General features: G+C 45.2%; 1 protein-coding gene across 1 annotated transcript in view; it reads right to left on the bottom strand.

Annotated features, from left to right (window-relative positions):
• Positions 1 to 22,559, bottom strand: part of LOC101112943 (neuroblastoma breakpoint family member 6-like) — a 45,615-nt gene that overhangs the window by 19,751 nt on the left and 3,305 nt on the right. The window contains exons 2-7 of the mRNA XM_042253300.1: positions 14,077 to 14,180; positions 6,362 to 6,476; positions 5,085 to 5,299; positions 3,983 to 4,034; positions 1,380 to 1,594; positions 123 to 174 (exon numbers count right to left, since the gene is read on the bottom strand). Of these exons, the coding sequence (XP_042109234.1) occupies positions 123 to 174; positions 1,380 to 1,594; positions 3,983 to 4,034; positions 5,085 to 5,299; positions 6,362 to 6,476; positions 14,077 to 14,101 (674 nt within the window). The 5' untranslated portion in view covers positions 14,102 to 14,180. The remainder of the gene's footprint in view (positions 1 to 122; positions 175 to 1,379; positions 1,595 to 3,982; positions 4,035 to 5,084; positions 5,300 to 6,361; positions 6,477 to 14,076; positions 14,181 to 22,559) is intronic.

Genomic DNA, 22,559 nt, shown 5'->3' with positions numbered 1-22,559 from the left:
AGAGATGATTGCAGTTGAATGAACAGATGAGGGAGTCACACAGAGGACTTTCCATTTGTCTCTGGATCTGAGGTCTCCTGCTGTCACCACTGGCATTCACAGCCCACAGATCTTCTAATTACCTGGGAAATGGGAGCTCTTGTCCACTCATTGGCTTGTGATAATTTTCATTGTCTGGTAGGAAATTCAGAGAGAGCAGGTCATAGTAAGCAAGTCACACCTCAGACATATCTACTCAGTAAACACTTTTACAAGGACGTTAATATTCTCATTGTAAGAACATAATTCTTTAGCCCAGATATTCTAGGATACTTAAGTCTTATGAGAATTAGACTGGGCTGCGTCCAGACCCATCGAGGAAATTTGCTGCTTGATCTGGTATCTCTCCCAACATCCTTTGTTCTGAGTCTGTATAAGCACTTAAAAATGTATTTTCAGCAGAGATGCTAGAAAATGAACTGAGTTATTTTCTAGATTATTTCTATAGTACTGCTTAGTCCCATCAGATTATGTGGTTGTTGATGGTTTAGAGGAATTTATACTTGAGACTAGAGTGATGGGGAAATTGTGAAAGCGTTAGCTGCTCAGTAGTGTCCTTCTCTTTGTGACCGCATGGACTCAGCCCACCCGGCTCCTCTGTCCATGGAATTCTCCACACAAGAATACTAGAGTGGGTGCCATTCTCTTCTCCAGAGGATCTTCATGAGGCAGGGATTGAACCTGGGTCTCCTGCATTGCAGGCAGATGCTTTCCCATCTGAGCCAGCAGGGAAGCCCAGTGAATTGTATTAACCCTCATATCAAAAAGAATCTTTGGTACTACACAGAAATCATGGCATGTGAAGCTGGAGGAACTGCCAGAGCCCAGCCTTGCTTCATGGAAACATCCAAGCAAGGCAATGGTTCAGTTGTCTCTGTCTTGGTGTCAGATAACATCTTAGCTAAGACCTGCCAACATCGAGAAAAGGGAGACTGGGGCTGAGAGCAGTAAAACAAAACATGGAAACCACCTCTCCTTAGAAAGAAGAAAGTCTGTCATCATTTCTGGAGAGGCCAGGAGCATTTACAAAAATTAGATCATTGCAGGGAACAACACACTGGCTCCAAGCTAGTTCTGACAGACACCTCCTGGGGATTTCCAGCTGAGGTAGCTGAGAGTTGTCGCAAGTGATGTGGGTCAAATGCCTGACACTGGGTTCAGGATGACAGAGACTAGCCCGGAGCAAAAAAAAGAATGCAAGCTCCCTGACCCACCTGATGTCTGAGTTCCATAATAGAACTTTTTCCTGCTTTCAACTGAGATGTGTCTATGGAACCTGTCCTCAGAGATGACCTTCTTTGGTCTACAGAGCTTGTGAGGAGAAATGATATGGGGGCTACCTGAGACATTGGTTGGAATTTCCTCTTCTTTAGCATGAGAGCAACCACAGGCTCCATCCTGACCAAGGTCTACTTCCAGATCATTAAATTTAAATTTGTCATTACTGTAAGGCTGGTGGCTGTCAGAACTTCCTTGGAGAATTGAAGGCATCAGACCACATTCATCCTTGGATTCTTCAGGCACTTCCCTCTTTTCAACCTCCTGCAGCTCCATGCTGTGTCAGATGGGAAAGGAATGACAGAAAATTAAATGAAGAAGATCTGACCCCAGCCATTCTGGCTGGTTTTGACAGGAGGCATGGGGAGTGGTCACAGAGAGCAAAAGAGCAGGCCCCTTAAAGAGAGAAGGAACTGTCCTCTAATCTATGAAGTGGAGTGTGTCTGTCTGGAGATGGGAGAGGGGGACAAGCAGGTACCCTACATACCAGCCACAAACCTCTGATGAGGAAGGACACTCCACCATCCCAGGATGGTCCTTTCAGGAGCAGGAAGCACAAATGAACTTCCACACCAGGTGCTTCTCCTGGGTCCTAAGCCATGTTGAATTTAAGATGAAGTAGCCAAGTGAATCAGGGCTTCCCTGGTGGCTCAGTGGTAAAGAATCTGCCTGCCAATGCAGAGATGTGACATCGAACCCTGGGCCAGGAAGATCCCTTGAGAAAGAAATGGCAACCCCCATCCAGTATTCTCGATGGGAAAATGCAATGGACAGAGGAGCCTGGCATGCTCCAGTCCATGGGGTCACAAAGATTCAGAAGCAACTGAGCACTGAGCATGCACAGTGAAGTGAATACAGATATTAAAGCTTTATAGACTCTCTGAGATGTTCTACCTTCTCTTTAGGAATTGAAAGGCCTCCAAGGCCTCTTTCACTTACTATTGTCACAGACTATAAATTTTTTATTTGACAGTTGCCCTGGGTTTAATTTTTCTAGTTGCTTCTTTACTAATTCCATTGCTAGTTACCTTCCTTCCAAAGATCTAAAACAACTGTGTACAAATAGATATTTATCTCACTTGGACTTCCTTTAGAAGAGAACAGATGCTCTCTGTGTGTATATGAAATCCTAAGGGTGCTGCATTCGCCTTGGGTCATACATACAAGTAACACAGAGACAACAGACAACCAAACACAGGGACATTTCCATGTGGGTTGAGTGTATAGATTATGCCATCTGCAGTTGTGCTTATATTTTCTTCTGGCATGTGACTCTTGAGTTACTTATTGTACTTTTGTGACCCTGTACATACTTTCCCTACACATTACCAGCTCCTGATAGACTGAAAACCACAATCACAGAAAACTACCCAATCTAATCACATGGTCCACAGCCTTGTCTCACTCAATGAAACTATGAGCCATGCCATGCAGGGTCATGGTGGAGAGTTCTGACAAAATGTGGGCCACTGGGGAAGGGAATGGTAAACCACTTCAGTATTCTTGCCTTGAGAAACCCATGAACAGTATGAAAGGCAAAAAGATAAGACACTGAAAGATGAACTATCTGAAAAATATCTACTTATGCTTTATTGACTATGCCAAACTCTTTGACTGTGTGCATCACCACAAACATTTGAAAGAGATGGGAATAGCAGACCACCTGACCTGCTTCTTGTGAAATCTGTGTGCAGGTCAGGAAGTAATAGTTAGAACTGGACATGGAATGGACTGTTTCCAAATAAGAAAAGGAGTATGTCAAGGCTGTATATAGTCACCCTGCTTCTTTAACTTACATGCATAGTACATCATGAGAAACGCTAGGCTGGATGAAGCACAAGCTGGAATCAAGATTGCCAGGAGACATATCAATAACCTCACATTTGCATATGACACCACCCTAATGGCAGAAAGTGAAGAAGAACTGAAGTGCCTCTTGATGAAAGTGAAAGAGAAGAGTGAAGAAGGTGGCTAAAGATTAACATTCAGAAAACCAACACCATGGCATCTGGTCCCATCACTTCATGGCAAATAGATCGGGAGACAGTGGAACCAGTCGCAGACTTATTTTGAGGGGCTCTAAAATCACTGCAGATGGTGACTGCAGCCATGAAATTAAAAGACACTTACTCCTTGGAAGAAAAGTTATGACCAAACTAGACAGCATATTGAAAAGCGGAGACATTGCTTTGCCAACAAAGTTCCTTGTAGTCAAGGCTATGGTTTTTCCAGTCTGGATGTGAGAGTTGGACTATAAAGAGAGCTGAGCACTGAAGAATTGATGGTTTTGAACTGTGGTGTTGGAGAAGACTCTTGAGAGTCCCTTGGTGTGCAAGAGATCCAATCAATCCATCCCAAAGGAAATCTGTCCTGAATAGTCATTGGAAGGACTGATGTTGAAGCTGAAACTCCAATACTTTCCCACCTGACGCGAAGAGCTGACTCATTTGAAAAGACCCTGACGGTGTGAAAGACTGAAGGAGGGAGGAGAAAGAGACGACGGAGGATGAGATGGTTGGATGGCATCACGGACTCAATGGACATGTGTTTGAGTAAACTCTGGGAGTTGGTGATGGACAGGGAGGCCTGGCGTGCTGCAGTCCATGGGGTCACAAAGAGTCGGACATGACTGAGTGACTGAACTGAACTGATAGTTAATTGTTACCTGGGGGTTAGTTTTTCTTGTGCTTGTTCATCGTCTTCATCTTCATAAATTTCTGCAAACAAAGTCAGAAATGTCCAGTCAGCTTCTAGTCACTTCACCCACTACAAACACAGGGACTCATATGGTCACAGAGTCATAAATATCTATGTATGAGTTAGTACCGTATGGAAGTTTTAATGCATTGTCTTTAAACAACTGCCCAAGCATGGATTTCTGATCCAACAGGCAGTCTGTTTCTAAACTGGTAGATCATACTCAGGACACCTTCTGCTTGACATTGGGCAAACATTTAAATGTTGTCTTTTCTTCTTTATATCACCTCACATTGTCCACCTTCCATCTCCACTTCTTCAAATGTATCATCCATCCTGCCAGAAACTCTGCCAAGACACAGGCTCTATAAGCCTTCGCAGGTGTCACAAGATGCCCTCCTTTCTTTAAGGAGAACAACCACGTCCCACATGCCTCCATCTGGGAACATCCTGGCTCTTCAAGGTGGCTTTTGCATGTTATCTGGGAAAGTCTCTCTATGGAGAGTGAGTGCTCCAGTTTAAACCATTTTCCCAATGCCAAGTTCAACTCTGTCAAGTACCTTACCCAACACCACAAAGTGAAGGGCTTTCTTTTTTCTGCAGTGTATTTGTAAATTTTCCAAAATTTCATCACTCTAGCTACCATCAACAGATTATTTCGTCCATTTTACAGATGAGAACAGTTACTAACATAAGGAGAAGCAACCATTCTCACATAGTGTCATCACAGCACTCAGCCTGGAACCTGGGAACTTCCAAGCTTCGTGTAGGGCTCTATTCACTCTAACAAGCTGCCTCCTGTCCCCTCCTCCTTTCTGTGCCTTAATGCTGGCTGGATGTTGCCTCCTGCCCCAGTGGCCATGGTCCATCAGGGAGGAAGCCAACCGTTGGGATCCGATGACCTCCACCCTGTGCATTTCTCCTTTGTCCTCTTAGACAATCCTGCTCCTACATAGCCCCAAATAGGACAGGAAACAGGAAAGTTGATAAATATTCTTAGTAGAGGTGTTCATCTTATCAACTGGGGACCTAGGAGACGATCAGGGCTATAGGGTCTGTGGCCCCCTCACCTGGGCTGAGCTTGCAGGCAATGCGCTCTGCCAGTCGGTATCCCTCAGACAGTCTCTCTCGGAAGCCCTGCCCCTGGTGGCTGCCCTGGTCATTGTGGGTGAGGAGGTCCTTGAGGTGCTGCTTGAGCAGGACAGAGTCATCTTTCCCATCCTGCAGTGTCTGCCGTAACTGGGTCAGCTCTCTTGCCTGACTTCGAATTAGGGTGTCACACGTCCTAGGTGGAACAGAAGATGCAGTTGTAATAGGCAGAGTTAAATGAAAGACGGTTAGGGATTTCTGTGAGAACATCCCCAAGGAGACCTCAAAACAGAATTCTGGCACATACCTGATGACTGGCTCAGTCACTCAGTTGTGTCTGACTCTTGCGACCCCATGGACTATAGTGCACCAGTCTCCTCTGCCCATCGGGTTATCCTGGCAAGAATACTGGAGTGGGGTGCCATTTCCTACTCTGTATCTGATGACTTGCTTATGTCAAAGAGAAAGAAGGCAAACAAAGGTTTCCTCTGTATCAGAAAGTACTCCTGTAAGATTTCGTGACACTTCATTCATCTTATGCTTCTGTAAAGATAACCTAATGTCGACCCTGGTGGCTCAGTTGGTAAAGAATCTGACTGACAGTTCAGGAAACACAAGAGATGCAGGTTTGATCCCTGAGTCCGGAACATTCCCTGGAGAAGGAAATGGCAACCCATTCCAGTATTCTTGCCTGGAAACTTCATGGACAGAGGAGCCTGGAGGGCTAAGTCCATGGGGTCATGAAGAGTCAGACACGACTGAGTGCACATGCACGCGTCAATGTCTCCCTGAATCTGCACCATGAGGATGTCTCTTCGGTTCCGCACTCGGCCATGCCCATTTTCATTAAAAAACACACAAAGCATTTTCTGTATTTTTAATGTGGCCACACAAAGCACTGTCCAGTGAATGACACACAGCCAGATATAGACTGTGGACAAGCACAGCGGGTGTGAATTGGAAAGAACGTAAGAATGACAGGGTCAAGAAGGATTCCAGGATGTCGTCAGTCAGGAGGGGGTTGTGGGTTAAAGGCAAATAAGGTATTGATGGCACAACATTGTGAATGAACCAAGTGCCACTGGTTCACTTGAATGCAGTGAATTTCATGATGAGATTCAAGCCAGTAGTTTATTTAAAAGCAAAGTAAATTACTTCCTGAATAACACCTGGAATCCATATTTCACCAACTGGTGTTCTCCACCTATTTGATAATATTGTGCCCTGTGCTCGCCATGATCATCCCTGCCCTCCTTACCTCAGCCTTTCATCAAGCGTTTGCTTCTCTGCCGGCTTCTCTGCTGGCCTCCGCACCTCAAACAGTAGCTTCTCCCCCAGCACAGATTCAACGATGTCCTTACATGCTTCACACTCTGAGGAAAGAGAGACAGGCCTCAGGGAAAGCTGGCCTTGCTGCTGTGGTCACTGCCTTCAAGAAGGAGGACGGGCCACCTCAGTGGTGGATGTAACTCCTTCTTCAGTCTCAATGGAGTGGTTTCCACATCAGATTTTCAGCATCTGGACCGAGGTTACTCCCCATTGTAGAGGTGAGGAAAGAGAAGCTCCTAGGCACAGACCATGAATAGGATGAACTGCCATTGGACAAAGTCAGAATTCACATCCCCTGAGACTGACCCTGAATCCTGGGCCACTGAACTAGGACCTGCAGCCTCTTAGGTGAGACACTGAGCACGGCCTGGGGTGGCGATTCCTGTGTGGTCGGGAAGGCCCCCAGGACTGCAGGACGGCTGGTTCCCTTCTGCCGGGATTTCAGTAATGAACAAGTGTCTCAAGGTATAAAACTTGCCGGGACACACTTGTGTGAAATAGAATACATGAAACCATACGGACCTAAAGGAGATATGCCAAACACTGAGAAAGTCTGTATTATGAGGCACAGTAGAACTAGGAACTAAGTGTATTTACACCAAGCCGGGCACTATGGTCAGGGCTTTGTCAGATTTACTCAGCATTCACCACAACTCAAACAATAGTTACTATTACAGCACCACACAGACACAGGAGGAAACAGAGACACAGGAAGGTTCCCAACAGCAATGTGAGCCCAGGAAGCCTGGCCCAGAGTCCACGTCTTTGCACTGTGCTGAGGTGACCTCCACACCAGGGTCCTGGTGAGACATTTCTTCTTCACCAGCCTCACAATTTCATTCCTAGAATTTTGTTACTATCATAAGGAGCAGTGTAACTAATACTTAGCTTGCCCTTCCCCCAAAGCTCATCATTTCACTTTCTTAAATAGGAGGCTTGACCTCTTACTTGTTCGTCATTTTTCCTTGACTCCCTCATTGCTTCGCTGAAAATGACTGTAGGAAAGTGAAACAGACACAAGTTGTCAAGATTCCTCTTGTCCCCTTGTTGTGCATGTACCCTGGTCTTGACTTCTTTCCTTACTCCAGGCCCCTCTTACTGAACAGGCAAAAATGATTCCAATCGCCAGGCTGACTGTGGGTGCAAAGGGCTCCTCACACTCTGCCTGGGTTTTTACTGGGGTTGGTGATCTCCCCCCACTTACCATCAATCTCATGTTGGTCACCCATCTTGTAGCACAGACTCAGGTTTCCCCAGACTCCTGGTCAACCTGTATCACCAAAGTTTCACCAGGTCAAGTGGGGAGAGGGCGGAAAGTGCAGATTGTCTGATTTCACCAGAAACACCTTCAGTCTTGCCACAGAGTCACATAGATTTCTTGGACTCAGGAAGGAGAACCTGCACACTCAGAAAACACAGCTTCCTTCTCACCAGGAGGCCTCTGTCTTGATGGCATCACAGAATCCATGGTTTCAATGAGAAGCAGACTCATCCTTAACCTCCTTTAAATCATATCCCCTCCTACTTACAGTGTCTAACCACATGTTACCCCAGTGTAACTAGCACAGGGCTTTGCCAATGGAACCTCAGAGAGCCTTGAACTGAAGTAGTTCATTAGTCCCAGATGTTCAGCCAGGAGTCATGCAGGATCAGATATAGAACAGAAAAGATTCCAGTCAACACAGCTTAGTTTGCTCCTGAGAGATACAGGCACTCCTGTGCCTGCACCAGGAATCACTGTCTGGAATTTTAACTCTAATGTCACCCTGCACATCACTGCAAACTTGGAAAAGGCCACACTCCTTGTGCCTCAGTTTTTCCAGCCCCAGGACACTGAAGGCAAAAGAGCCACTACTACCTTTCCTGGACTGTGGTCAGGATGGAATTCAAAATGTCCAAGGGAAAAGGAGACCAATCCTGGAGACTTGCAGTTTCTTAGAGGAAAGACAGTGATGGTTCATTGCTTTGGTGACCATGACCTCGAAGACTTACTGTATTTCTGTAGCTGGTTGGCCAGGGAGTAAGCAGTAGCTTGGGATATGAGGAATTTCTCTGTGAGGTCTCTGAAGTCCTGCTTGTACTTTGCCAGCTGCAACTGAAGCTCCTGGTTGATTTCCGTGAGGGTACGTTCTGCCCTCAGATCCGATAAAGACGGAAGACATACTGCCATGGTGACATGTGGTAGAAGGGGTAGAAGCCAGAGGTGGGGAGGAGATACCCAATATATGGGGGATTAAAGACAACCAAAATCACATTGGTTTAATGGGCACTGAGGGATGACAAAAACTGGAATTCCTGACTTACTGTTGGGAACAACTAGAGGGTTCTCAACCGCAAAAAGAAGTTGAAGTTGCCAGAGCTCAGAACCAAAGGTGCTGTGTGAGGCTCAGACTCAGAGAGAAGTGAAGGAGGGGGACCCAGCGTGCTAGGTAACCATCTGCAGTTGCCACAACAGAACTGGTAGGGGGAGGGGTTCATGGAATCTTGGGGGCCCCTACCATCCAGGTGCCTACGCCATGATCGTTTGTGAACATTACCACTGATAGCACCCAAGCGCTCAGCAGCCACTCTGATGTTGACTACACATGTCCCGATACCACTGATCTATCTCCTTCCAAACACTATCTAAGCTGAGTTCTCATTGTTCATTCTTCTGTGTATAACAATATTTATGGGAGAAATACTTTGCCAGCAGGTCTTAATTCATGTCAGGCTATCATAATGTCACCTCAGTTCACTTCAGTTCATTTCAGTCGCTCAGTCATGTCCGACTCTTTGCAACTCCATGGACTGCAGCACACCAGGCCTCCCTGTCCATCACCAACACCTGGAGTTCACGGAAATTCACATCCAGTAAGTTGATGATGCCATTCACCATCTCATCCTCTGAGGTCCCCTTCTCCTCCCACCTTCAATCTTCCCCAGCATCAGGGTCTTTTTCAATGAGTCAGTTCTTTGCATCAGGTGGCCAAAGTATTGGAGTTTCAGCCTCAGCATCAGTCCTCCCAATGAATATTCAGGATTGATTTCCTTCAGGGTGGACTGGTTGGATCTCCTTGTAGTCCAAGGGACTCTCAAGAGTCTTCTCAACACCTCAGTTCAAAAGTACTAATTCTTTGACACTTGCTTTCTTTATAGTCCAACTCTCACATGCATACATGACTACTGGAAAAACCATATCACCTCATATTTTCTTTAATAGATCTTCAGGCTTTTCTACAAGTGAAGGATGTCACACTCGTAGACTGTCATGAACTTCTTCTCTGGGTCTTCTCCAGTTTAGTCTGTGTCCTAAAAACTGTAGGATAAAAATCAGAGTACAATACTAAGTCAATAAATAATTTAAAAAATATTTTCTGTCCCATCTCAGTATTCTTTTGCTGCATCCTGTTGTTATCTCAATTTCTTCTCTTTACTGGGCAGCATGTTGGCTTCAGAAGAAAGTTAAATTTGACATCCTTACTTTCTAAATTCTTCCTCTGGGTCTAGGTTGTTCTATTTGATCTTTTTAAAATGTTGCTAAACACCACATTTCATATTTCATTTATGTATTTCATTATAGCCTCACAAGAGCTCTTTCCAAGCCATCAAAGTGACTAAAAGTGTTCATGTGTACATCCTTGAAAACACGGTGTGCTTGTGCTCAGTCACCTCATTCTTGTCTGCCTCTTTGCGATCCCAGGACTGCAGCCCATCAGGCTGCTCTGTCTATGGGGATTCTCCAGGCAAGAATACTGGAGTGGGTTGCTATGTCTTCTTCCAGGGGATCTTCCTGACCCAGGGATGCAACTTGCACCTCCTGTGTCTCCGGCATTGCAGGCTGCTTCTTTACCACTGAGCCACTGGGCCCATGGGGTGCCTATCTGTTTAGGAAAGGTGTGACAGCCTCGTGCTATTGTTCTGTGTTCATGCAGGTCACCCACCTATTGAACAGACCAGGGTTCCAGAGCAGTGTTTGTGGCACACAGTTGGATCCATCTCTTTGAGTTTTCCTCATGCCATTGACCTGTGGTTGTATTCCAAAAGCAGAGCACGGTTAAGTTCAAGCTCATAAGTCAGGCATCATGATGATCCAAAGTGAACATAAGCATTGTGTTCAGTGATATAGAAGCTGAGTTTGAGGGAAGAGAGACAGGCAGGCCCTCAGATAGTGATGGTCTGAACCAACTCCTCACTTCCTCAGCATCTCTTCCTACCCGGGTCTTGTGAGTCTGAGACTTAGGGAAGCCCTATAGCATCCGTCTCTTCAGTTGAGCTGTGGGTCTAACCTGGATGGAGGGTGAAATGGGTGTGACAACAGGCCACTGAGATTTGTTCATGTGAAGGTAAAAGATACAAATCTGGAACAACTACTTAGAAAGCTTGTCTTCCCCACATCCCCACACAGTTCTCCAACTACAATGCTTAATGATAGTTGGTGTGTGAGATTCAGCAAAGAATTTAAGGAAATCTATTTTCTGGTTGCTGTGAGGCCTGACATTCTGTGGGGGAAAGAAAAATGAGTCAAATGTCTTCATTTTAAATATGATGAAACCAGAAAAGCTCACAAAAGTTATCTGACTTGAAGTCCAACAGGGATGAATTTTGCCATGCTAACAGAAGTATATAACAGGTATAGTTCACTGACTGATACCGTGCCAGGCATTTCACACATATTATGATACATTCTTTCTTCATAATCATTCAAGGTAACATCATTGTAGAAGAGGTACATTAAAAAATTTATTTGACCGAAGTTAAAACAAAAAAACACTTAAGACAAATAAGCTATTGCTTTGCATTTTGTAGGTAAGAGAAACCTATTGTTTTTATCCTGCCTTTGTCCCATTTCATACTTCTCTGTGACCTGACTTTGTTCCTTGAGCCCGACCTTTTCTCAACTAAACCATTTCTATGCACTGAGCAATTGCAGAAGTGATGGCTGGGCCCTTCTAAAGGGTTCCTGAGTGCTTATGTGTTTCAGGACACCAGACGCCAACTGGAGGCAAGAGCAGCCCGTCTATTAGAATCCGTGCTGTGCTAAGTTGCTTCAGTCGTGTCTCACTCTTTGTGATCCTATGGACTGTAGCCCTCCAGCCTCCTCTGTTCATGGAATTTCCCAGGCAAGAAGACTGGAGTGGATTGCCATTTCTTCCTCCAGGGAATCTTCCTGGCCCAGGGATCAAAACCGGGTCTATTGTATAGCAGGTGGGTTCTTTACCACTAGCGCCCCCTGAGAATCCCATCTGTTAGAATGGGCAGCTGCTTTCCTAGTCCACTGAAGTCAGCAGGACGTCCCAGGACAGACAGGATCACTTCCCTTCAACTCAAGGAATCTTTTCTCTCAGTGACTGTGCTCTATTGGGCCGAACTCCCTGAAATTGAATGCTCTTGCTAACTTTCTGGTTTCTTGTTAGGTGGTGGCTTGAGTGTTTATAACATTTTCTAATAAACATCTTTGCTGAAGTTTGCATTTATAGCAATATGATTTATTTTTTAGAAAGTGGCAGCTTGGAGAAGATTGGTCCCATCAATGAGCCAAGAAGGGTGAATTTAGCTTTCACTCAAACCAGACTGAATTTAAAATTAGGGCTCTCACTTTCCTTGAGGCTGATAGTTAGGTGCCACAGGCATGTGTCCCCAAGGACTTGTGTCTCTGCTGTACACTGGACAAGAGTAAAATGGGGTCAGATGGGCCTAGGCCTTCAATGCTAGTCTTCCAATAGTTCTCTGCTTTAGTCACTGGATTGGAAACACCCTTGTTCTTCTGCTCTGACCTCCTTCTGTGTTTGGGGTAAAAGGTATGCAGCTCAGTTGTTCTGTCCCCAGGCTGATCACTGTAAGATTCACCTGGGAGAGTTAGTACCCAAACAAGTGCACAGTCCTCACTGAAGCAGCTGTGATTCAGCAAGTTCAGGTGGGACCTGGAATCTATTTGTTAAAGGTACTCAGGTGTGTGCTTAGTCTTACCCACTAATTTCTTTGACCTCCTTCATGATTCGAGGGGATGATTATTTCATTTATGGTACTTCTAGTGTTCAAAATTGACTGATGCCAAAAACATAACTTTCTGCTGCTTTGCAGATGACGAAACTGAGGCACAGAGAGGGTCTCTAACGGGCCAAGACCCGCCCCCCCCATGCTGTAAGGGCTGGAGCCACACCCGGGTCACGTCCCTTCTACTCCGAAACCCCATCCCATATTTTCCAGTTCACTCTTGTGTCAGATTCTTCCAAGTAGCTGTGTCCTTCACCTATACTGCATTTCTACCAAAAACTTCCCAAATGTATTAATAATTTCTCACTTGATCCTGTTTTTCACAACAGATAATTTGCAGAAAAGTCTATCATTACCCCGTGATGCATACTGGTGACCTTATTAAAAAACTGAATATGGATGTGGATAACTTTCCACACACAAAACTCTTTGCTTGGAGTTTACTCTTTCCTCTTCATTCATCAATTTGTGTTCTGTTTACTGAAACCAGTATATTGTCTTAATCACTGTGTTTTAACCTGAGTTTTGAAACCTAGTAGAGTAAATCCTCCAACTTAATTCTCCTTCAGCGTGTCTTGGCTAATTGAGATACTTTGATTTCCATTGACATGTTATAATTAGCCTGCAAAATATACCTCCCCCGAAATGCCAGGTGCAATACTATTGAGAATAACAAGGATTTGACATTCTAAAATATTGTCTTCCAATCTATGAATATAACATACATTTCTATTTATTTAGGTCTTCTTTAATTCTCTCAGCAGTAGTTTTCAGCAGTCATTAGTCTGTATTCTTAAGCATTAAATGATCATGGATGTTTATCTCTATTACGTTTTATTGAATTTCATTTCCTAATACTGCTGGTATGGAGAAATGTGGTAGATTTTTATATGAATCCTCTTGATTGCACCATTTAAAAATATACAACTAAATGCATTTTGATAGATGTATACAATATGGAAACCACAACTACAATCAAGATGCAGGGTGTTTCCATCGGTCACAACTTTCCTTGTTCCCCTTTGCAGTGCATCACTCCCTCAACGCTTAGCCCCAAGCAACCAGTTTAGATGAATTTTCCTTTTTAACACATTTATATAATGGAACAGTATACATATTCTTCCTTGTGTGCAAATTAAGCACTCAGCACATTGTTAAGAGAGGATGTATGTAAAGCTTCAAAATTGTAAATGCAGAAGAATATTATTACCATCTCTGCTTCAGAAATGAGTCCCATTATCCTGTCCCCTGATAAGAATGAAGATCTCTAATTTTTCTCCAAACACCATTTATCCACCTTATTGCACCCTTATTTGGAGGACATCCACGCGTAGGCACTTCCAAGTTTCAGGCTGGGGGTCTAGTGCAGAGGCTCAAGGTCCCATCGTCTACCTCCTGGAATTTGTGCTCCCAGCAGTATAAACCTCATCCTCCTCCTGGGACTGGTGCTCCCAGCACTATAAACCAACTGGATCCATCGTGTGGATCTCCTTGGCAGGTGCACAAGTTCGCTGTGGATTAAGTTACTCTCCTGGTCCTTCCTGCTCAGCTCAGGTTGCTCCTTGAGAACTTAGAAGATGCTGTGCATTCCTCAATTCCTATTGAACTTTCCAAGCTCAACTTGTCCTTGTCCTCGCCTCCCTTGGCAAACAGCACCTCGACCATTACCTTGCTTTTCTTTGGGTTTTCTCATTCTCCGAACCTGTTGATTTCCTTTCTTCCATTCCCTCTCTCCTTTCTGTGTTTCCAGTGTGTGGGCCCAGTTGAGGCTCCTATAGGAGACACACAGAGAAGGAACCAAGGTTAGGTCTTGGCTGCAGATCCCAGTGCACATTTAACATGCATCTCAGTCTCTCATGCACTCAGAGAAAAACTCAGCAGGAAAGGAATTTGGAGGGTTTGAATAACCTTATCTTACAGATGAGGAAACTGAGGCCAGGAGAGATATGGAGATTTCGCCGAAATTCCCACACCCTTATGCAGCAGAGCTGCCACACAAACCTTGACTACAAGCGTTTGTATCCTAAAGCACCAGGAACCCATGGCTAAATTTCAGGGGACATTTGATCAAACTTATTTCTTATTTCCCTTCCTAAAATAAAAATACCTGACGGACATTTCCCTCCAAAAATTTCATCTCTGTCAGTAGTCCTATATTTAGACTCGGCATTCCTTTCTCCAGGGTATCTTCCTGACCCAGGGACTGAACTCAGGTCTTCTGCATTGCAGGTGGATTCTTTACCATCTGAGTCACCAGGGAAGCCCAATCTCTTTCCAATAGTCCTATATTTATACTCTGTTTTCCCCCTTGGTGGACACAATGGGACCAAGAAATGCATGAATATTAACTACATCACAGTCTTTATTTAAAAATTAGATGTGATTCTCTATAAAACATCTGGCTCCTGTGCTAGAGGCCATATTCCTGAGAGCCAGGCACCCTCTGTGCCTCAGTCAACCCTCCTCCCCAGAGCCTCTTCAAAGCCTGCCACATAGAACGTTCACTAAATACTTGTCAAGTAGATCGATACTAGTCACCAGGAATCACTAACTCTTACTGATGTCTTCTACTCCCTACCCTATTTCCATCGATCCTTCCCTGTGTCTATGTGAAAACAATGAAAGCACAGCCCTGGTGACAGAAGTTCAGGATGCAAATTCCAACTCCACCAAAATACCAGGTCTGCTTTACATGGTGATTTCATTGCCCTCTCTGAGCACATGGATCTCATGTATAGTGGAGAAGAATGTAGCATGTATAATAGAGAAAGTAGTATTAACCTTGGATGATTGTGTTATCATACAGGAGAGAGGCCCCAATCCCTGGGTGCTGGCTGCACAGTATAGAAAACCTACACCAGAGACAATACAGGGCCTGTTATAAACTTGGGGATAAGGCTCAAGAAATGCATTTTAGACAAAAATTCCAGGGAGATGCTCATGAAGGAAAAATCTCCAACATTAAACAAATGGCCTAGAATGAAGACCTTGAAATCCTAGCAGCAACAAGCATGACTCAGCTTAAAGAAAGCAAGTCCCTTGTCAAGGTGGCTTCTCAAGGGGAATTGTCTCCTTTGCAGGATGGTGCCCAACCCTGCCCAGCCCCACTCTCTTCCAGGACAGAACTGGGCAGCAGTGGCCAGGGGTACGTGATGAGACCTCAGGAAGTGAGCATAACTGGACACCTATCCTCAGGCTCCCCCATGTGCCAGCTTCACTCCAAACCCACAGGTAAACACAAAGCTGGGTAGGTCAGCCTGTGAAATGAAGTCTCATTTAGGACCCACCTCTTTTCTACCAGGGCATCCTCTTCCCTTTCTCCTCTAGTCCCTGCTCACAGAGTGAGGTAAAGCAAAAGCCCTAGCAGTGCCAAGTCCTTCCAAGTGCACCCGTCATCCTCCCCACCCTGGGCCTCAGGGCGGAGCAGGGGTGTGAGAGAGCCACTGACTACCTCTGTGCTCTCACAGTCACATCCTTCTCAGTCCCTGTACCCTGGTCCCCTTGCAGTCCACTCTCAGACCCTTCCAGAATGCCAGGTGCCAACATTTGCAGAACATCCTTCCATCATCAAGAGTAATTACCGAAAGTGGGATTGTTGCTACACAGATCCTCACCCCGTAAATGTGCCCTGTGTACAAACCCAATGCACACTCTCCTTATAACTCCTACCTCCCTGGTCTCCACCTGGTGGAGAGCTGCAGCCACACAGGTGAATGCTGGGCTGCAGCCCAGTTCGAGCAGGAGAGAATTGGGATTCTCAGAAAAAGGCTGTGTCCAGGCAAAATGAGGCATTTGATGGAGTCGGTCATCAGCACCCCACCCACTGCTCTTTCCTGCATCTTATTTTCTTTTCTTTGCGGTGCTTTTTCCAACTCTCTAATCAGCTGTCGGATTCCTACTTCAGTGCCATACAGACAAAGATAATGTCATACTAGAGATGTTTCTATGCAAACCCAGGTGCAGCCATTTATGGAGTAGTAGATAATTGTGACTGAGACTGAACTGGCATTTCCAAATCAGGGTTAGTTACTATGTTGGAGGAAGAAGAGCTAAGAAAAGGCATTTTAAGGTCCGTTTGCAAATAACAGGACATAGAATAGGCCAATCTCCTTTGGGAAAAGCAAATTCACCTGGATTACCTGCTGGAAGGACTGGAGATGGCAAATATTCAAACCTTTAGCAACCAAAGGCAATGGCCTTGATGAGGCAAGGGCTGGTTAGTTGAAACATTAAACAGCAGACATCAGTACAATCATTTTTGCTCCTCTCAAACAAAGACCACATCACAGATCTCTTTGGAAAAGTTGAGTGAGCTTTCTTCCTTCCATTATAAAAGTGATTTGAGGGAATTGTTGACTACCAATCATTAACCACACAGGATGAGTTGACATGAGGCACTAACTTTTTAAACGTCATTTATGTCTGTATTATTTTTGGCTGTGCTGGGCCTTCATTGCTCTGCAGGACCTTCCTCTAGTTGCAGCAAGTGGAGGTTACTCTCTAGTTGCCGTGCACAGGCTTCTCATTGTGGTGCCCTCTTTTGTTAGGGAGCCAGGACCCTAGAGCATGTGAGCTTCGCTAGCTGTGCTGAACGCACGGGCTTTGTTGCCCTGCAGCATGTGGAATCTTCCTGGTACAGGTATCAAACTCATGTCCCCTGCATTGGCAGGCATATTCTTAATCCTGGGCCACCAGGGAAGTCCATGAGATACCCACTTTTACTTTAGGCCTTCTCTCTAAGGGTGGAGGAAGGGCATTGTTCCTTGCTAAGGAATGTTCAGTCAAGGGTCAGTGCAAGGAGAGGTATTAAGGTTAATTGAGCTCCTCCCTAGTACCCTCAAGTCAACTCAGGCAAAGGTCACACCTGTCTAGGGTCTATACCGAGTTCCAGAAGCTTCAGTTATTTTTCTAAGCAGGGGGAAACCCCTTACACCTACCAGCTGCCCAGGTAACTGTACATATATTACAACTCCCTTACATATACCCCTGTATGGGAGGAGGCCACTGGGGCTTGCTTAGCATCACCTGTCCTGTGTTTGAAGCCAGTATGCTCTTCAAGCAAGCTCACGTAAATTTCTGGATATCTGTGTGAGAGAGGATGGTGATAGTTAGGGATTTTGCTGGCCGAGCCCCACCCCCAATGTGGGCCCCACTAGTGACCAGGGTGCTCCATCTCCACCTCCTCCTGTCCTGCTAGGTGGCTGCAGGGGCTGACCTGCTAGAGGAGCATCTTGGTGAAATCTGGAACCTGCGCCAGCGCCTGGAGGAGTCCATCTGCATTAACGACCACCTGCGGGAGCAGCTGGAACACAGGCTCAGCTCCACTGAAGCAGGAGGAAAGGCCCAGAGCCTATTTCTGGCCTATTTAGGGAGAATCTGAAGGTTGCCCTTCGAAGAACTTTGCAGATTTCAAAACACTGTGGTAGGCTTTCCGCTACGAGCTTTTTACAGTCAGCAAGTCAGGGGGCAAGGACCATTCCCCTCCCTTTGTGGCGGTATCTGAGCTCAGAGAGTAACTCTCCTCACTGCAGATCTAATCAGGTCTGGTCCCCTGAATCCTGACTTCTCATCCATCCTAAATCTGCTCATTTTCTGCCTGCTGACTTCTGTGTCCTAGTCCTGTGATTGGCAAGTGGTGGAGCCAGGTCTGTAGGGCCACTCCCAGCCACTCACTATGGTGGCCTTTCTGCCCACACTCTCCCCCCAGGCTGCTGACACTGGGGGGGTCAGCCTTCCCCACGCCCTTGTCCTACCCATGCCACAGCAACAGGAGCTATTTAGGGAATAGAGCCTCCTGAACACCTCACCCAGGGCATGCGAAATGCACACAAAGAACCCACACGGAGAAGATACAGGGCCCACAGGGTTTTACATTCAGGAGTTGAGGGCCTCACGGTCTTCTGCTGGGTTAGGCAAGATGTTTGGAGATACAGAATGAGCCGAGAGCCTCTGTTACTCAAATGTGTGACTTGCCTGCCTGCATTTCCCAGGACAGGCTCCACCCTTTACTTCCACAGTCCAGGCCTGGAGTCCACACCTCAGCTCTGCCATGAGAACCCAGTTCTTAGAGAAGAACACCAGAGGCTTCAGGCTCAGTTCAGTCACATTTCCATGGGTAGGAGGGCACTCCCAGGCCCCTTTCCTCCCTGACCACACCATTCTCCAATTAGAGAAGCAAAGAGAAGGTGGAGAGAACAGAGTTAATCAGACCCACCAACCCAAGCTTCTATAGCTATTCTCAGTCTAGAAAACATTCTCTACTTCCTACGGAAGATCATGTCTGTATGCACACGTTTCCCCTAGGGAATGACAAAAGCCATCCTCTTTCTTTCAAGTGAACTGGAGAGTGAGCTGGCTGTGAGCAGAGATCTGACCAGGTGCTGTGGGAAGGTTTCCCTCTAACCTGCTGGCACCAGCTGCTCCTCCAGACCTCAGGGCCTCCCTTCAGCTCATCCTGACAGGCTCTCACCACGATCCTGGCTTCTGTCACCACTCAGCCCCCTCCAGCCTCAGTTAGCCACCAGCAGGACCTGATAATGGACTCTGTGCCACTTTGGTCTCCAGATGAAATCCCTAAGGGCCCTGCCATGCACTCCAGTCCTGTGCCCCTTGCCTTCCAGGAGATGGAATGGCAAGAGGAAGCAGAAGCGAAGCCACCATTAAAACAGCAGGAAGGACGGGCCTGCGCCCCTTCTTCACAGCACCCTCTCTGCTGAGGAGGATCTGGGCTCTCTTCCACACCTACTGGAGGGTCTGGAAGGAGTCAGAGATATGGCCTCGTGGGCAGGGTGAAAGGCAGAGGGCCTTTCCTGCACTTGAGGAATAACAAGGCAGGGTGCCCGTGGCTCAGCTCTAAGGAAAACATGCCTAGTTACTAGAGGACCTTGTGACACTGCTTCTGAACACGCTGGGGGCATGGGAGCCTGCAACAGACATTTCTTGCCTCATCACCTGTCCTCAGAGGGTCAGTCAGGGGAAGCAGGACCTGCTTCCCAAAATGCAGCATGTGGTCCCCACATTGGAGCTCCTCAGCAGATCTGAAAGCACAAGACTGCACAGCGGTGCCCTGCAGGACAGTGTGGGCAGGGGTGCCTGACTGCCTGACTTGGGGTCGGCAGAGCTGGGTTACCGTCAGGCTGGACATCAGTCTACACTGCAGCACCTGAGTTCTCTGAATCCATGTGGTGGGAGTGGTGACTCCCGTATGCCATCTCATGCTTAGCCTAGACCTCCTGTTTCTATTGTTGTTCAGTCGCTCAGTTGTGTCCAACTCCTTGTGACCCTGTGGTCTTCAGCACGCCAGGCTTCCCTGTCCTTCACCATCTCCTGGAGCTTGCTCAAACTCATGTCCATTGAGTCGGTGATGCTATCTAACCATTTCATCCTCTGTCGTCCCCTTCTCCTCCTATTTCTATTAAGATCTCCAAAAAGTGTACTGACATCACTCTTAAATATGCTTTCCTATTTGGTCATCCTAACTTCACTCTGAGATCTGGGAACTAAAGGCCACAGCAAGCTACTGAAAGTCTTGTGTAAAGCAAACCAGTGATCATTTTAAAGTGATACGTAAGCAGCCCCCAGCTGTGTTAAAGCCTTGTCTGTGTCTTCACAGTGCTTTAGAAAGTATATATATATGAACAAATGTAGAATATTTACTCATACACATTGCTCTAAGGATATGTTGAAGACTAACATAACTGGTGGACAGGGTTGGTGAGAGGAAATGAAATAGTCTTTTGATGGCCATTAAAGCAAAAAAAAAATATACATATATATGTAAAGAAATAAGCTTTTCTTCCCCTACTTCATTTCTAATTTCAGCACCAGTGTCAGGGCTGAGTGGGGAAGAACAGGGAAAACAAACTGTCACCAAGAGCTCACCTCACTAACACTTAAAGTCTAAGTTTAAAAGAATGATTTACTGTCTTGCCTTTTTATCTCCTATTTAAAAATATTAAGAAGTGGTTCTTAAATTTAGAGAATCTTAGAATGAGCTGTTGTGATTTAAAAAGCTACTTCCTGGCTTCCATTTCCCAGAGATTTAGTTGGTGTGGAGTCCTCGAGTCTGAATTTTTCACGTAGGCACAACCATATGTTTCTGATGTGGGTGTGCTGTAGACCACAGTTTAAGACCTATTGTTCTATAACACTGATTCAAACCTCTCTCTCTCTCTCTATATATATATATATATATATTTATTTATTTATAGGTTTGTTCTCTTTTAATTAAAAATCTTTAATTAAAAAGTAGATTAGTTGAACCACAAATTAACATGAAGATCTTCAACCATTCCTTGGAAAATGTCCTTAGTTACATTCTTTTGCCTTCGAGAATTAAAATATTACAAGCACTCATTCCACAATTATTTCCTAGTAACAGTTGAAAAATAAAACAAGTAACAACATGAACCAAAAAACTCACCACCACTACCACCAATTACAAAACAATCCTTCAGAAGACTCAGCCCTGAGGTAGAGAGACATGCCCCCTTTTTGAAGTAGATGGAATGACCTCAACTTCTGCTTTTTACACTTGGCTAATTACATATTTTCCATCAGCACCTCTGGCTGTCTCTATAGAGGAACTCACTGGCAGAATCAGCAGAATGGGTGAAAAGTCAGCCAAGCTATGAACTATTACTTTAAGATACAGTAGTAATATTTGAGTATCTTTTGCTGTGTGGTGATTCAAGCATCCCAGAAAGTTTTCCTTCATCCCAGTGTTGCTGTGGCTTCTAGGAACTGATCATATAATCAGTAATTAATGGAGGACTCAAGTAACGCTTTTACAAAACTTCATTTTGTGGACAAAGCTTTTACGAAAACAACAGCATATGAACCACGTAAATTTCAGACCTGGTCAGGATCAAATCACAAATTACTTTTGGGGAAAATTCCTAAAAGCTATTTTGTGTTTCACCCTTTGAAAGGTAGTTCTTCACCCTAAGGAAAAAAAAAAAGTTGCAAAAAAGTGTATCTTGAAGATGGAGTATTCTACAATATTTAACTTTTCACAAATTATATTATTTCCCTCCACATGTTAGAACCCATTCTAAAACAAATGAAATCAACCTGTGTCATCAACAATGTCTTCCAATTTGCTGTAAATGAGAACCATGTTGGGTACAACTGTTTAGGAAATAGGGTGAGAGTCCTTGAGGGGAAAAAAATGGAAAGGAAAAAAGACACCTAATGAAACGCTTCAAACATGTACTAGTATTGCTTGACCTGTCAGCAGACAACGTGCAGATCCATACAGGGTTCATTATGTTCCCCATCTTATAGCTTCTAAAGTGAATGTAACAGACGCATTGAATTGATGTTCTATGTCTGTTGTAATAAGTGACCATGAGTTTAGCCTCTTAAAATAACACACTTTTATTATCTTAAAAGAACACACTTTCATTATCTCCCACTTTGTTGGAGGCCAACAAAGTTCTCATTAGACTAAAATCAAAATGTCAACAGGACTGCCTTACCTTCTGAAGGCTCTAAGGGATAATATGTTTCCTTGTCAATTCTAAAGTAGGAGGAGGGGAAAACAGAGGCAGAGGAAGGAGGAGGATGACCAGAGCCTGAATGGCAAAGAAGGTTCTAGTCTCTGGTCCCAGAATGGCAGCTGCTCTCTCTTGAACTTCTCCTGACCTCATGGTGGACAGTTATACATGCCCAACCACCTCTTTCATCCTCCAACCCCCTTGATTCCCATAAGAGCAGCCTCTTATCACATCCCCCTCCAACCCCCTTACATGCTCTGATTCTAGGGATTTTTTTTCTTTTTTGCCTAGGTCTCTCTAGAGCTAGCCACGGATGCCTCACTAGCACCCAAACCCTGGTCTGTGGCTCTGGAGAGTCCAAACCACAGAAATCTCCCAGAAGAAGAGGAAATGCAGGCCACATGGGTTCATGGGGTCACTCTGCAAAAATCTCAATCTGTCTGCTCGAGACATGCCAGGTTGATATTTGGGAAGATGTAAAAACTGTTTACCAAAACAACAACAAGAAAAAACCAACTCCTTTGTGCAGGTTATTGTTACATGGAATAACTTACACTATAAAATCCTAAACGAGGTGATCAATTCTCATTCTAAAGTCACAAATAAGCCTGAACAAGGGAAAGCAGGCTGTGAGTACTAATTACAGGAAATGAA

Source organism: Ovis aries, chromosome 1 (assembly GCF_016772045.2).
Source record: "Ovis aries strain OAR_USU_Benz2616 breed Rambouillet chromosome 1, ARS-UI_Ramb_v3.0, whole genome shotgun sequence".
In the NCBI taxonomy this organism is placed as follows: Eukaryota; Metazoa; Chordata; class Mammalia; order Artiodactyla; family Bovidae; genus Ovis; species Ovis aries.
The sequence above is the reverse complement of the archived record's forward strand: the minus strand, read 5'-3'. Positions and strand labels throughout refer to the sequence as shown.